This window comes from Echinops telfairi, unplaced genomic scaffold (genome assembly GCF_000313985.2).
Source record: "Echinops telfairi isolate 266 unplaced genomic scaffold, ASM31398v2 ScPeMD7_5;HRSCAF=22, whole genome shotgun sequence".
Taxonomy (NCBI): Eukaryota; Metazoa; Chordata; class Mammalia; order Afrosoricida; family Tenrecidae; genus Echinops; species Echinops telfairi.
The window spans coordinates 528,734-542,736 of record NW_022103901.1 but is presented as its reverse complement, the minus strand read 5'-3'; the positions used below and the strand labels follow the sequence as shown (position 1 = coordinate 542,736).

The window sequence follows — 14,003 nt, the reverse complement described above, 5'->3', positions numbered from 1 at the left end:
GTAGCAGGACAACCTCCCACCTGCCCCAGACATCATAGAATGGGGGTGCCAGGTGTGAGGGGCTGCGCTGATCTCTGCTGCTGCTCCCATAGCGGCAGAACCTGGAGACCCTCTGGGAAAGGTCAGGGTTGAGGGGCCTCAGGGGTAAGCAAGGGACCCTCCGTCCGCAAGGGGGTTTGCAGCAGTGGACTCTCACTCCTGGGGGTTCAATTGCAGGGTCCCTGACACCCCTGCCTGGCTTCTCATAGTGTCTGGGTCTGGTACCCCGGGAGCTGTGGGGGCAACTACATCCCAGGGCCTCATGGGAATGGGGCGTATGCCTCATTCCCTGCTGTGCCAGGGACCTGTGGGCCACTTGGAGAGGCTGGAGCCCCCTCCCTAGGCTTCCCAGTTACCCAGCCAGCCCTGGAGGTGGGTGCCTGTGCTGGTCTGACTGCCGGACCAGGGCCAGGGCAGCTCTGGTCAGGACAGAAGGACAGCCTTATTGGCTGAACCGCCCTGAGGCCACCCCCCCTTCAGGCTGGGCCTGCTGACACTTGGCCCACTTCGAGGCTCACCGTGGGGCCCTCCTCTCTGAAGGCCCGAAACTGCCCAGCAGATACAGGCATATAGCCCAGGCCCTGGAGTGCGGGTGGCCGAGCGCGCGCCCTGGTGGCCAAGCTGGGCAGTGCAGGCCCCCTACCCGGTCCAGAGCAGGATACGTTGTGGGGGGCTGGGCTGCCGGCTGGACTCCCGCTCTCCCTCCCCCGCCCACAAGCCTGGCGCCGGGTCGCAGGGGAGGGGAGCTTGTCTGAGGGTCTGCAGGGGGAGGCGTCCCACGGGGATCAGGTGGCCAGGCCCCCCCGCACCGGGTCAGCGCCACCGGGGCACCGCGCACAGGGCCTGAGCCCTAGGGCGCATGGTGAAGGCAGGTGCGGGCGTGGTGTCCAGGGCGGCCGTGGGGACGCCAGGCGCAGGCTGCAGGCGGAAGCGCTGGAGGAGTCCGGCGAACAGCACGAACAGCGAGGCGCGGGCCAGGCTCTCCCCGACGCACACGCGGCGGCCTGCGGAGCGAGGCAGGGGTCGGGATCCGCCAGGCCTTGCAGGAAGCCCGGCAAGGCAGGTGCTGGTCTTGGGGGTGCGGCCCGAGAGCTAGCCTGCAGAGGCTAAGGAGCTCTGACACCTGGTAGTCTGCCGCTCCCTGATTCCGACTGTGGCACCATGGGGCTGTCCTGATGACCCCTGACTTGGACCATTGTACCTGGGGCCCCCCTTCCACCCCTGATGGAGCTGCTATACATGGGGCCCCTGCCACCCGAGACCCAGCTGAGGTACCCGCAGAGAACGGCAGGAAGGCAGCTGGTTTCGAAAACCGACCGCTGGCGTCCAGGAAGTGGCCGGGGTTGAACTGGTCAGGGGTCTCCCACTGTCCCTTATCCAGCAGTACAGAGGTCAGCAGTGGGATTACAGGCGTGCCCTGCAGGGGACAGTGGCCGACCTCAAATGGGTACCTCCAGGCAGTTGGGCAGGTGAGTGGGGGTACCCTAGGACAGCCCATCACACCAGTGACCCCCCCAGATCACACAGCAAGGACCCCTCTAAGACACACCCCAGACTCCTGGCTGTGAAGCCCAGCCACGAGAGGCCTGTGAGGCAGGCCACCCTCCTACCCTGAAGCCTTTCTGGGCTGCCCATTGTAGGGATTGAGGGGCCAGCCAGGTCAGGCCACAGGGTCCCCACCTTTGGCAGCAGGTAGGCACCCAGGCGCATGGGGGCGGTGGCCTGGCGCGGCACGTGGGGCAGGAGTGTGATGTAGCGCTGCACCTCGTGGAGGACGGCATTGCTGTAGGGCAATGCGCCCTGGTCGGCTGGCTGAGGCCATCGGTCGCCTAGCACTTGGTCCAACTCTGCCTGCACACGGCCTGGGGACAAGGGCAGGCTTAGTGGGAGCCCTGCCCCCTCTGCCAGGGCCCGCCCCCTGGCTGTGAGGGGCTCACCCTGCACGTTGGGGTACCGGCCCATCAGGAGGGCGGCCCACTGCAGTGTTGCCGAGGTGGTCTCGGTGCCGGCCATGACCATGTCCAGGGTACAGGCCAGCATGTCGGCCTCGGAAAACGGGCCCAGGGGCGTGTCCCCCTACAGAGTAGGATGGGTTTGGGGGGCCAGGTTAGAGGATCTGGGAGTGGGTCCAGCCCTGCCCCTGTACCCCAACACTGCCTGGAATTGCTGAGCGTGGGGAGGGGCGCAATACAGTCAGGCAGCAGGGAGAGAAACGGAGGCTCAGAGAGGCCCCCAGGCGGAAAGAGGCACCCAATGGCCCCGGGCTCTCCCCTCTTCTCTGGGGAGGCCCCCCAACTGCACTGTGGTCCGTGGGCTGTGCAGAGGAAGGCCCTGCTGGAGGTCCGCACCTGGCCCTGCAGGATCAGCGTGTCCACATAGCCCTGCACAGGGCCCCCCCTGAGCACGTGGCACCGCCGTGCCCCCAGGAGCGTCTTCAGGATGCCACGAACCGCCTCGATCTTGCGCAGGACCGGCCGATGCAGCCCTAGCAGGGCACCCAGTCTGGGGAAGATGTTGAACATCTGCGGGGGGGTGAGAGGGTGGGGGGTGGCAGCGGGGCCACAGGTGAGCAAGGGAGACCTGGGTGGTCAGTCCCGTTGTGGCCACCTGAGGGTGCCCAGCATGGTGAGGTGTCAGGCTTTACCCAGAACTGGGCAGCCAGCCTCCATCTGCCCCAGAACTGGTGAACCAGTCACAGCCGCAGCCTGCTCTTATGCCCCCTTTTCATCCACCCGAGGGAATAAGGAGCACCCACCAAGGTGGGTGTTTCCAACCCCAGGTGCCCTGGTGGCACAGTGTGTCCCACCCTGGGCTGCTGACCACAGGTGGGCAGTTCAAAATCGCCAGCTGACAACCCCCCCCACCCCACCCCCCCCCCCCCCCCCCCCCCCGAGAAAGACCAGGCTTTCTATTCTACTCCCATGAAGATTCGCAGTCTTAAAAAAACTAATTAAGAGTCATGTTCTTGGAAACACACAGGGGCAGTTCTACCCTGTCCTACAGTGAATGGGAGGGGAGTGGAGGGCCAGGGAGGAGAGAAAGGGTGAATGAGGAGTGATGGCGTGGGTGAGGAAGGAGGGGTGAGGGAAAAGGAAGGGGGGAGGGGGGAGGGAGGAGTGAATGGGTGAAAGGAGGGAGGGGTGAGGAGGGAGGGGTGAGTGGATGGAGGTGGCCATGTGGATTAGGCTAGGGTGGACTCAACAGTCCATGTGGAGGGATTTCAGTTCTTGGAGACCCTCTGAGCATGAGTCTGGATGCCACCCTCACTTGCCACAAGGGGTGGGACCTAGCTCCATCAGTGGACCCCAAATCCAGGGCTCTTTGCTGCCAGGTGGCAGCTGGCTCCTGCAGGGCTGGGGGTGGGGGTGGGACGCCCCTCACCTGCAGGCCGGGGGAGCCCAGGTGCACCATGACCTCATCAATGAGATGCAACAGGGAGACGAACAGGGGGTCCTGGTACTCAAACCGCTGGCCAAAGAGGAGTGCGAAGGTAATGTTGGAGGTTGCCCAGCCAAGCACAGGCAGGGGGAAGGGCCGGCCTGCGGCACAGAGAGGTATCAGCAGGACAGGGACCCAGGAAGGGGTGCCCAGCCCCACGAGGACCCAGGGGACATGGCCAGAGGGACCCAGGAGAGGGTGACCAGCTGCTGCTTACCCTCATAGCTGCTTAGCTGTGCCAGCAGCTGCCCCAGCTCCACCAGGGCCCTGTGGGTGGCCGGGGCCCTGCCCATGCCCAGGCTGTGCAGGGTGCGGACAGTGAACTGGCGCGCCACCTTCCAGCCAGGCCCGGAGGAAAAGAAGACCCCTGTGTGGGCAAATACTGCAGGTCAGAGGCAGGTCAGCTGGCCCTGCCCCTGCCCCTGCCCCATCTAGGGCTGTGGGTGTGCTGCATCTGTTGGCTGTGCCTGTCCTCTCCTGTGGGGCTCACCACTCCCTTCCGTGCCCCCACCCCAGGCCCAAGACCACAGGCTTCCCTCCAGCTCCCACCCCGAGCTCCCCTCACCTACCCCTTCCTTCCTGGATGAGCTGGAAAATAGGGATGGGAGGCCGGCCCGCCAGCTCCGGCCCTGTGCCCACCAGTGCGGCCCGCACCGCCTCAAAGCCAGTCAGCACCACTGTCTTCTGGGGGCCCAGGTGTACCGTGAACACCGGCCCATGGCGCTCTGCCAGCTGGGGTGAGGGGGCAGCGACAGTAAACGCCCTCAGACCCCAGGTCCCCCCAAGCCCTCAAGGGACCTAGACCCCCAAGATCCTCAGGCCCCAGGCCCCATGTGCCCCACTGCCATAGACTCAGCTCTGGCCTGGGGCTGGGGGAGCCATGGGGCAGGGGTCCTGGCCCTGTGGCCCCCACAACCCCCGCTGGTCTCGCTGGGAGCTTGGCTGGCTCACAGGCCTTACCGCGCCCGCCCAGCCGCTGTCCCACCTCCATCAGGGAGCGATCCAGTTGCCTCATGTCCAGCAGGTGCAGGTTCCCCACCAATGGCCAGGGCCTCGGGCCGGGGGGCCAGCGCTGGCTGGGGGCCGGGGCTCGGCGCAGCCCCCACAGCCCCAGGAGCAGCAGCAGCAGCAGCAGCAGCAGCAGGACCACTTCGGCTGGCAGGGCCATGATGTTGGGGTGGGGGGGCCCTGGGCCACACCCGCCCTTATAGGCCCCACAGAGGGGGCGTGCCGCTCCCCACCCTGCCTCGCCCCAAGAATGCAGTGTGAGCAGTTTGCTGGTGGCCACCCCAGCTCACAGAGGTGGGGCGGGCAGTGTGGGGCCCGCTGGGGGCCCGGCTGGGCTGTTCTGCTTGGGGCTTCAGTCCCTGGACTCAGAGACATGGACCTGTGCCCACCCCTTGCTTTGCCTCAGGATCCCCTCACAGGCATGGCCCCCACCTCCTGCTCCCTCTCCAGCACCCCTAGGTGGCCCAGAGTCAGGGGGCTCCCGTTAACCCCACATTGTGGAATGGGGGCCCTCAGGGCTGTGCAGGGCAGCAGCTCCACCCTGGCTGACCTCCCCTCTGGCCACACCCTCGATGGGCCCCTTGGGGTGGGGCGGGACAGGAGGCAGGGTTAGCCACCTAGCAGGGTGAGTGAGCCTCTGCCATCTGTGGGATGAACCCCAATCCTGTAAACCCTAGTGGCCCACCTGGAGGGGTGGCTGCCCCTTGGGGAATAATCTTGGGGTGACAGCAAGCTGGCTGCTGGCACCAGAAGTGGCCAGGCCTGCTTTGCACCACCTGCCCCAGCATGAGGCAGCAGCTGGGGCCCTGTCCCCACCACTAGGGCCTCGCCCCAGCTGTCTCCCAGGGTTGCAGTTAGAGCCTAAGCCCAGGGCAGAGCGGCCTGGGCTCCGCCCTCCGCACTGGCGCTGGCAGAGAGCTCCCGCCTCCAAGAGCCTGGGACAGGCAGCTCAGCAAGTGGCCACTGAGTCCCTGCCTGGTGCCAGGACCACAGATGGTGACCACAGAGGACCTGCCCCCCAGCTCCCCGGGCCTAGCTGGAGGGTCTCACAGCAAACATTGTATTTGCGTTGGAATCAGAGGATGAGTGGAGATTGGCCAAACTGGTGGGAAGGGCATTCTGGGAGATGGGAGAGCAAAGCTGCAGGCCCAGGAGCAGGCCGTGGCGGGGCGGCCGTGGCATGAGCAGGCAGGCAGGCATGGCTCAGGGGACCTCTTGGGAAGGTATTGGGGTCCAGGGGGCTGGGGTTCCAGGCCCAGTTTCCTCAGCAGGTTGGGGGTGAAGACATAGCTTAGAAGTGTGGTGTCTGTCCAGATGCCCGCCACAGCCTGTGGGCACTGGCCAGGACGCCCCTGACAAGACCCCACCTCTCTGCCAAACAGATACTGCAGTCCCAGGCATCCGAGGTCTGCAGAGCCAATGGACAAGGCCATGGGGGACAGGACGGGGTGGTCACGTTCCATGACCAGGGATGACCCAGCGTCTCGGTGTGTGCCCAGAGCTAGGGAAGGGGTCTCCACAAGGGTTCTTCTGGGAGCCAGTGAATGGGACCAGCCAGGCTCCCTGGGGAAGGACAAGAGGCTCCATCCACCCACGGGAGGCCGGCTTAGCCAATCAGAACTGATCAACAGGGGCTCAAGCCCAGAGTCCCTCAGTCGATGCTGGCCCAGGATGGTGGGACAAGGACGAGGGTGGGGGCTGGCCAGGGGGACTTGACCGTCAAGAGGCTTAACAGAAGGAGGTGCCATTGGGGTCCCACTGGCCCCTGATACCCCCACGTGGGTCAGAATAGATCTGACCACCATGAGCTTCCTGGTGTTGGGCTGAGATCCTCAAGGTCGGCAATTCGAAACCACCAGCTGCTCCTCCGCAATTCGAAACCACCAGCTGCTCCTCCGGAGAAAGATGGGACTTTGGAGTGAGTCTCAGGAACCCACAGGGGTCAGTTCTACCTTGTCCTGTAGGGGCGCTGTGAGTCAGCGTCCACTTGATGGCAGTGAAGTTTAAAAAAAACAAAAAAAGGTGTCAAATTGACAAAGTCAACTCCAAATGTCTGTGGGAACCGTCAGGGCAGTGAGGTGATGTCCCTGGCAGGGAGGGGACACAACAGAGAGGAGGCTGGACCAACCCAATGCAGCCCTTCTTTGATCTCCTGCCCGCTGCTCCCATAAGCACTGACTGGACCCGACATGGGCCCCCGTGCCACCAGCGCACCTCTTTGATGCCAGCAGAGGGTCTGAGGGCCTTCTGTACGCTGAGCTTCACTGTCGTGTTTATTAGAAGATTTCAGGGGCCATGCTTTTGCTTAAGGGACACAGATGATTTCAGGGGTTCCTCCAGCCTCCGTGACTCGGCGCAGTCTGGACTGCATGAAAATGTTCAGCTCTGCTCTGCATTTCCCTCTTCTCATCGGGGTTCCTCTGTGGAAGTCGTTTGCTATTTGATGCCAAGTGTGGGACACTTGCGGTGCCACAACAGACAAACCAAATACACTGCTATTGGGCCGATTCACAGCGACCCTACATGACAGGCTCACACTGCCAGGTCTCCGAGGCTATAACTCCTTATGGGAATAGAAAGCCTATCCCCAAACTGCCCAAGGAGCAGCTGGTGGTTGTGAACTTCCAACCTTGGGTTAGCAGCCCGGCATGTGACCAGGGCTCCTGAAATACTGTAGGTGCCTTAGGTGGTCATTCACACAGTGGCAACGCAGCCATAAGCAGGAACCTGGGCCTCTTGGACCCTTGCTTTCTGTACCTGTGAAATGAGGCCAGAGTGCTTGTCTCACTGGATCTGTCCATTTACCCTAGAAGTATAAACTGAGCACCTTCTGTGTGCTAGCCCTGCGCTCCACTCGGAAGCCCCCGGGGAAACACCCAGTCGGGGCTTGACCTCAACACACTGGGTTCCCCCTGCCTCCAACCCTGAGAGCTGCAGGTTAAGGGCTTCTCCCTCCCTCCAGCAGACCATGCCCAACAAAGCAGCCAGCCCCTCCACTAGCCATGGGACTGCTCCTCCCAGTCACCAACCACCGGCACATCCCTGTCCCCCTGGGGGTGCTGGACCCAGCTCACTGCTAAGTGGTGTCCTCTGGCCAAGAGGGAGAGTCCAGGCCGAGAACGACTCCATTGTGATCATACACAGCTCTGGACACAGATTAATGAATAAGCCAGGGCAGGACTCCATTGTGATCATACACAGCTCTGGACACAGATTAATGAATAAGCCAGGGGAGGACTCCATTGTGATCATACACAGCTCTGGACACAGATTAATGAATAACCCAGGGCAGGCCCGGTGACAGGGGTAAGGGACAAGGGGCAATTTCCTTCCCAAGTGGGCCAGCAGCCCATGCTGGACTGGGAGGAGGGTGGGAATAGGGAGCCAGCAACCCAAGGCGATTAACTGGTGCAGGGGGAAGTGTGCCCGTGGAGATCTGGGAAGGCTTCCTGGAGGAGAGGGTATCCAGCTGACCCTGGCAGACCTACATGCCAGTTGAGCCCTTGTCAATAGGGATGGCTGGCACTGCTGTACACTGGAAGTTGGGCAGCTAACAGGTCAGGGGGTGAACGCACTAGCTTCTCTATGGGAGGAGAAGAGGCTTTCTGTGCGCACTCGGAGTTAGTCTCTGAACCCCACAGCAGCAGTTCTCCATCCTACAGGGTCACAGTGAGTCAGAATAGACTCTGTGGCAGTGGGCCTTGACGTGGAGTCACTGATGAGGCAGGGGTTGGCGTCCAGGGTTACCTGCTGGGCTGCTAACTGTAAAGTCAGCAGTTCAAAACCACCAGCCACTCTTCGTGTGAAAGATAAGGCTGTCTACTCCCGTAAATAATTCCATCTTGGAAACCCACAGGGGCAGTTCTACTCTGTTGTGCAGGGTCCCTGTGTGTCAGAAACAACATGCTGGTGCTGACTGGTCTGGTGGTGCAAACTGGGAGCAAGCCTGGCCAAGGAAAGGTGGGCTCCCTCAGAGTGAAGACTTGACCCCTCAGCCCGAACCCCATGGGCACAGCGATGCCTGCCCCTGAACACTCAGCCTGAACCCCTGTGCCAGGGTGCCCTTCAGGCAGGTGGGTGGGTGCCCATGGGTTTGCCTTCCTCTGCGTGGTCCTTTTCCAGGGCTCTCCTCGAGGGACAGCTGCTCCATGCCCAGGGCCCCTCTCTCCGTCTGGGCCAGCAGTACCCCAATTCCCATTGAGAGGTACCCTAGACTTCAGCTGCATGTAGAGTTGGGGTGTCCTCAGCTTTCTCTGCCTTCCTGGGAGGTTCCATCTTCCCTGCAACTGCAGTCACTGGCCTGTGCTCTCTGAGGCCCAGCGCATGGACAGAGCTCCGCTCTGCTCGTCCACTCACCACCACAGCCTCAGCAGTCCCTGGGCGGCAGCAGATGGTGGGGGTGGGGGACTGCTTCCCACATCAGCTCCCTCCAGCCCTGTCTGTAGCTTGGAGTGGGGGCACCCAGGGAGCACTGTCAGTCTCAAATGCCTCAGCCTGATGTGTGGCGGCAATTAGACCTGGCAGGCCCCTGCACACTGGCGCAGGACAGGGTGAGGGGCCCAGTGCAGAGGGGTGTGGTCTGGACACAGCCAGTGCTCCAGCATCAGACAGGAGGGGGTGTCCTGCTAGACCATCCCTGTCCCTGCAGACAGGGACACAGGTGGCCATGGCCTGGGGGTGGCCCCGCCCTCAGCTGCACGTGGGATGAGCTGTGTACCCTTGGGCAGGTCACTGGACCTCTCCGAACGAATTGCTACCTATTCATACCCTGGGGCAGCTCCAGGTCTCTGTCCAGTGGCGGAGAGAAAGCACAGAAGCGGGCAGGGGACGGGGCATGTGGGCGGGGCCTGCAGGGCCGGGGCGGAGCTGTGCAGGGCGGGGCCGCCGTTCAATGCGCTCGTGGCTCGCGCAATGCCTGCTCGGCGCTCGGCCGGCCGCCCTGCGTGCTGCGCCTGCGTGCGCCGTGCGTCGCGTTTCCAGTTCCCAGGCAATCATGTCGACGGCCATGAACTTCGGGACCAAGAGCTTCCAGCCGCGGCCCCCCGACAAGGGCAGCTTCCCGCTGGACCATTTAGGTGAGAGGCAGAGGAGGGACCGGCCCGCGCTGCTGCTCCCGAGCGCCTGGCCCCCGGCCTCGGTCAGCCCGGCCCGGAGGGCCGCCGCCTCCGCTGTGGAGCGAGCTTCACCCCGCGGCCGGCTGGGCCCGCCCACCAGCTGGACAGGGCCTCCGCACCCCTCGCCCCGGGCCACCGAGGGCCTTCAGCCCCGAAGGCCGCCCCTCTTCAGGGTCTGTGCCCCGCTCTCTGCGGGGTCTGTACCCCTCTCTACGGGGTCCTCCCTTCCCAGGCCCTCTGCCCCTGTCTCAGCGGTGTCCATACCCACCTTTCTGTGAAGTCTTCCCGCCACCCTGCCCCCGGCCTTGCACCCCTCTCTGTGGGGCCCCCTGCCAGGCTGTGCACACCTCTCCTGGGACCCCCGACGCTCACCTGGTGGCTGTGAGCTGGAGGAGACCTGAGACAGTAGTCGTGGATTTGGGATCAGTGCAGGGCTTCGGAGAGCTTGTGGGAAGGTGGCATTAAAAGATAAGGGGGCTTTGCGGGGGATTTTGTTGAACCCTTCCTAATCTCAGGGAAAGCATTGAGGGTCCCTTCTGGGTGTTGCGTAACCGGGGAGAAGCCCCTGGCAGCGAAGTGTTGGGTGCTGACCATCAGGGCGGGGTTCGAATTCACCCAGAGGCACGCAGACCTGGCCATCTCCTCCCAGAAACCACCCTGGCAGGTCTACTCTGCCTTGCGAGGTCCCCATGAAACCAGCAGCCAGGGCCTGTCTGGGAGGGCAGCCCACCCGGACTCGGCAACAGCGGGCAGTAAATAAACACGCCTTGCCAATGACGATGTCTGTTGTTCCATTCCAGCGGCATGATTCACGATTGCAACACCAGGCCCACTGCCAAGGGGGCGTGTCGGGGGCCAGATTCTCCTTTGCTGACCAGATACACTGCCCCTTTCCTCGCAGGCGAGTGCAAGCGCTTCCAGGAGAAGTTCATGAGGTGCCTCCGGGACAGTCACTTTGAAAGTGCCCGGTGCAGAAGCGAGTCCAAAGACTACTTAGAGTGCCGAATGGAGAGGCAAGTACCGCCCCGCCGCCTCGGGCCCTGCCAAGATCACCCCGCGGGTGCTCCTTGTGAGCCGCCCTTACCAGCCAGCCGTCCTCAGATGATCTCGGGATGGCCTGGTGTTGCCCGCTCTCTGACCCTTGTCTGATGTCAGCACCACTCCTTCATCAAGGTGTCCTGAGGTCTTTTCTGGGGGGCACAGCGCTGTACAGGGCTGCCTCCCATGAGCCTTCCCCAGCCGTCTGTCCCTCAGGTGGGTAGGGTGTTGGCCGAGCGCCAGGAGGGTGCAGCTCCCTTCCTGGGCGGCTTGGAATGGGACCAGGGAGACAATGCCTGTCTGAGAACCAGTGACTGGTGCAGGCCCCTCCTGTCCCATCCACAGTGGGTGGGCACTCACCCACCATGGGACCCACCACTGGTCTAGCCTGCCCCGCAGAGACTGGCTTGAAGTCAGAGACGTGAAGAGCTGAACCTTGTGATTATGTTGCCCGGGCTGGGCACCGGGGTGTGGGCAGCGTGCCTTTCCCGCCCGGAGCCACCTGCAGGCACAGAGGTCCCATGCAGCCTGGACTGCGTGGTGACAGGTGGCAGGAGGGCCCAGGCCCATTAGCTTTCTCTTTCCCAGATCACACTGGGGCACACCCCCTTAGTCAGGCTCTCAAGTGTTATTTATGGGCCCTCGAAGTGCGTGGGTGTTCTGGGCTCTCTATTCTTAGGGCCCCAGGGGACCGAGTTCTGCCTCTGAACCCCTGTCCAGGGCCTGCAGGGGGCCTTCCTCCACCCTCAGCCTTATCATCTGGAGTGGGCCCTACTTCCTCAGAGCTGATTGAGTGGATTTCTCCTCTGTGTCACCGTGCTGTGGCGACAGGTGTGGCGTGGCCTGAGGTATCCTGGGGAAAGGTTACCTCCACACTGGGTGGGTAGTGGGAGGCCAGAGTCTGCTCAGCACAGGTCTGGGGCCCCAACAGACAGCCCACCCTTCCGGCTTTTTGTTATATATTGGTGCTATCTATTGTCATTGGGTGTTATCTGTTGGGTGTTGTCCTGTGATGGGTTCTGCCTGGCTCAGGCCTGCTGTCCTGGATGGGTGCTGTCTATTGTTGATTTAGGTGCTATCTGTTGTTGGGTGCTGCCAAGTAAAGACCCCATCAGACAAAGGGTACTGCCCTGCAGGTTCCTAGGCTGTAGTTGGTAGGGTCTCTCCTTCCCCAGGCCCAGCCCTCCAGTGCTGCCCACATGCCTACACAGCCGCTCCTCTGAACGATCCAGGGGCCCTCGGGTCTTGGAGGGGCACTCAGGGGCTTGGGCAGGCACTGTGACCACAGAGCAGGACAGAGCCAGGCTGGGGGACTCCTGTGGGATTCTGCCCCCACCTTCTGCCTGAGGAATGACAGGCCGCCTTCTCCCAGGCAGCTGATGGCCCCAGAGCCGCTGGAGAAGCTGGGCTTCCGAGACCTGAAGGCTGAGGAACCAGCCACATAGGACAGATGTTGATGAGGTAGTGCACATCGTGCTGCACCCCGCACAGCCGTGAGGCCTGCCCCAGGGCACCCTCACCTGGGCTGCAGGTGACAAACTCACCACATAGCTGCCTCTGCGGTCAGCGTGGTGGTCCACTTGGCACTCCTTGATCTACTGCGACAGTGCCCTGGACTCCTGCCCTCTGGGCTGGCCTAGCGCCTCCCTTCACCAGCTTGAGCCCTCAGCCCCTCCCTTCCCCGCCTGTCGAATAAAAGGGTTGACTGAGTCTGGCATGTCCGGCTGCCTTTGTGAAGCCTGCACCCTCATCACTGGAATCTGGTACACAGGTGGCAAGTCTGAGCTGACATGTTCCCCTGCGGGGCCATCCTGGCTGTCCGTCCTTGTGGTCACCATGGTGACCCGATGCTGGGGATTTCCTCAGCAGACATGGAGGGAGCAGTGGGCCTCACCTACCTAGCCCAGCGCCGCTGTGGACATTTAAACCATCACCTCCAGCCCTCCACTGGCCAGTGTGGGCACCCAGGAGCCCCCTCCACCCCTGTTCACTGGCCAGCTTTAATACCCAGACTGGAGGTGGGAGGGTGGTGGTCTAGGGCGGACCTACACCTCTGCCCTGGTCCTGGGGGGGTGGGGGCTGCTGCTCTGTGTTGGACTCACTGCCATGCCAGCCCCGTTTAGGGGCTCTGAGGGAAGGTTCCATCCACTCCCACCACAGCCCGGTCAGCGGGTTTACAGGACTAGTGCACTGTTGCCTAGTTTATGAAAAGTGCTGGTTCCTGCCACCCATCGTGGCCTGCATGGAGTCCCAGGCGCCCACTGTGCAGGAGAGCACCCAGCCCTCACCCCAGGGAGGCGGAGACTGTGAGATCAGCAGGTGCTGGAGCCTGGTCTTCCAGGAGCAGGATGGACAGACGGGCTCGGAAGCCCTCCGGGACAGCCCTGCGTGCTCCTGCAGGGTGGCTGGCCATAGTTGCAGGTTTTAAAGAGGCTGTCAAGGAGCCCCGGTGGCAGCAAGGTCAGCTGTTGGAACCACCAGCCACTCCTCAGAAGAAAGGCGGGGCTCTGTATTCCCGTAAAGAGTTACAGTCTGGGAAGCGCCCAGGGGCAGTTCTGAACATGGTGATGGTCACATGGCATCTTCAAGATGCTTAAACTGTTCACTATATGAAATTACTTGTCAATAAAATGTACCTCGTGTGTGTTAGACTCTGCAGGTGGGCTGTCCAGGGTTGCCCCGGGGCAGTTTTCACAGGAAAATAAGTCCTGTGCACTTCCAGGGGCGATGCAGACAGGGTGTTTCTGCAAGCCCGAGAGCACCCCCACCCCCACTCCCCATCCCTTAGAACTGTTCTCTAACCAGCTGCGCCACACTGAGACCCCCCCACCACCCCTACCCCCCACTCCCCCCTGCCCAGTTAACCCTCCCATTCTGTTCTATAACATTGTATCTTCTGTAGCTGCAGACTGCTGGTTATGGGGATAGGGTTGGGGGGTCGGGTGCTCCGCTGGATGGGGACAGCCCTAACCAGGCTGCTATGAGCCTGGCAGGGGTTGGTTTTGGGGAGAAGCATTACAGAGGAGTCCTGGTGGCACAGTGCTTAAGTGCTCGGCCACTAACTGAAAGGCTGGTGGTGGTTTGAACCCACCAGGTGCTCTGAAGGAGGAAGATGCAGTAAAGACGAACAACACGCCCGGGGTGTCTGTCCGTCGGGACCCACTGCAGAATCTCACCTCCACGTGGGGCCCTGGTCAGGTCTGTCCATCCGTCCATCCATCCGTGGAGGCTGGGCTGGCTATGATGCTGGATGGGTCTCCTCGGAGCCTCCTGACCTCACGGGAACACTTGTCACTATTGTTTAATGTCATTATTCTTTATTTTAATAAAACATTTTATTGGGGGCTCTTATAGCTCATAACAATC

At 62.3% G+C, this 14,003-nt stretch overlaps 2 protein-coding genes across 3 annotated transcripts; one reads left to right on the top strand and one right to left on the bottom strand.

The window, feature by feature from the left end:
- Positions 1-852: 852 nt before the first annotated feature.
- On the bottom strand, positions 853-4,645 carry LOC101658477 (cytochrome P450 2W1). The gene is made up of 9 exons (XM_004705875.1): positions 4,463-4,645; positions 4,047-4,209; positions 3,695-3,844; positions 3,421-3,578; positions 2,388-2,561; positions 1,977-2,115; positions 1,720-1,901; positions 1,315-1,456; positions 853-1,043 (listed from the first exon to the last, which is right to left on the bottom strand). The coding sequence occupies exons 1-9, from the start codon at positions 4,643-4,645 to the stop codon at positions 853-855; spliced, it is 1,482 nt and encodes a 493-aa protein (XP_004705932.1).
- A 4,819-nt stretch (positions 4,646-9,464) lies between these two features.
- LOC101658157 (cytochrome c oxidase assembly protein COX19) lies at positions 9,465-14,003 on the top strand. Of its 2 annotated transcripts, none has more exons than XM_045283804.1 (3): positions 9,465-9,560; positions 10,501-10,612; positions 13,732-14,003. In XM_045283804.1, the coding sequence occupies exons 1-3, from the start codon at positions 9,479-9,481 to the stop codon at positions 13,940-13,942; spliced, it is 405 nt and encodes a 134-aa protein (XP_045139739.1). In that variant the 5' UTR covers positions 9,465-9,478; the 3' UTR covers positions 13,943-14,003. The 2 variants fall into 2 exon arrangements, with proteins under 2 accessions (XP_045139739.1, XP_045139741.1); XM_045283806.1 differs by lacking the exon at positions 13,732-14,003 and adding an exon at positions 12,010-12,347.

What these genes read in the sequence shown, in the direction of transcription:
- LOC101658157 (XM_045283804.1), top strand. Translation starts at nt 9,479, where the DNA reads ATGTCGACGGCCATGAACTTCGGGACCAAGAGCTTCCAGCCGCGGCCC. An exon ending in CTTCCCGCTGGACCATTTAG is followed by an intron (nt 9,561 to 10,500) that starts GTGAGAGGCAGA and finishes CTTTCCTCGCAG; the next exon opens with GCGAGTGCAAGCGCTTCCAG. An exon ending in TTAGAGTGCCGAATGGAGAG is followed by an intron (nt 10,613 to 13,731) that starts GCAAGTACCGCC and finishes TGAACCCACCAG; the next exon opens with GTGCTCTGAAGGAGGAAGAT.
- LOC101658477 (XM_004705875.1), bottom strand. Translation starts at nt 4,645, where the DNA reads ATGGCCCTGCCAGCCGAAGTGGTCCTGCTGCTGCTGCTGCTGCTGCTG. An exon ending in GCTCATCCAGGAAGGAAGGG is followed by an intron (nt 3,845 to 4,046) that starts GTAGGTGAGGGG and finishes TTGCCCACACAG; the next exon opens with GGGTCTTCTTTTCCTCCGGG. An exon ending in CGCTGATCCTGCAGGGCCAG is followed by an intron (nt 2,116 to 2,387) that starts GTGCGGACCTCC and finishes CCTACTCTGTAG; the next exon opens with GGGGACACGCCCCTGGGCCC.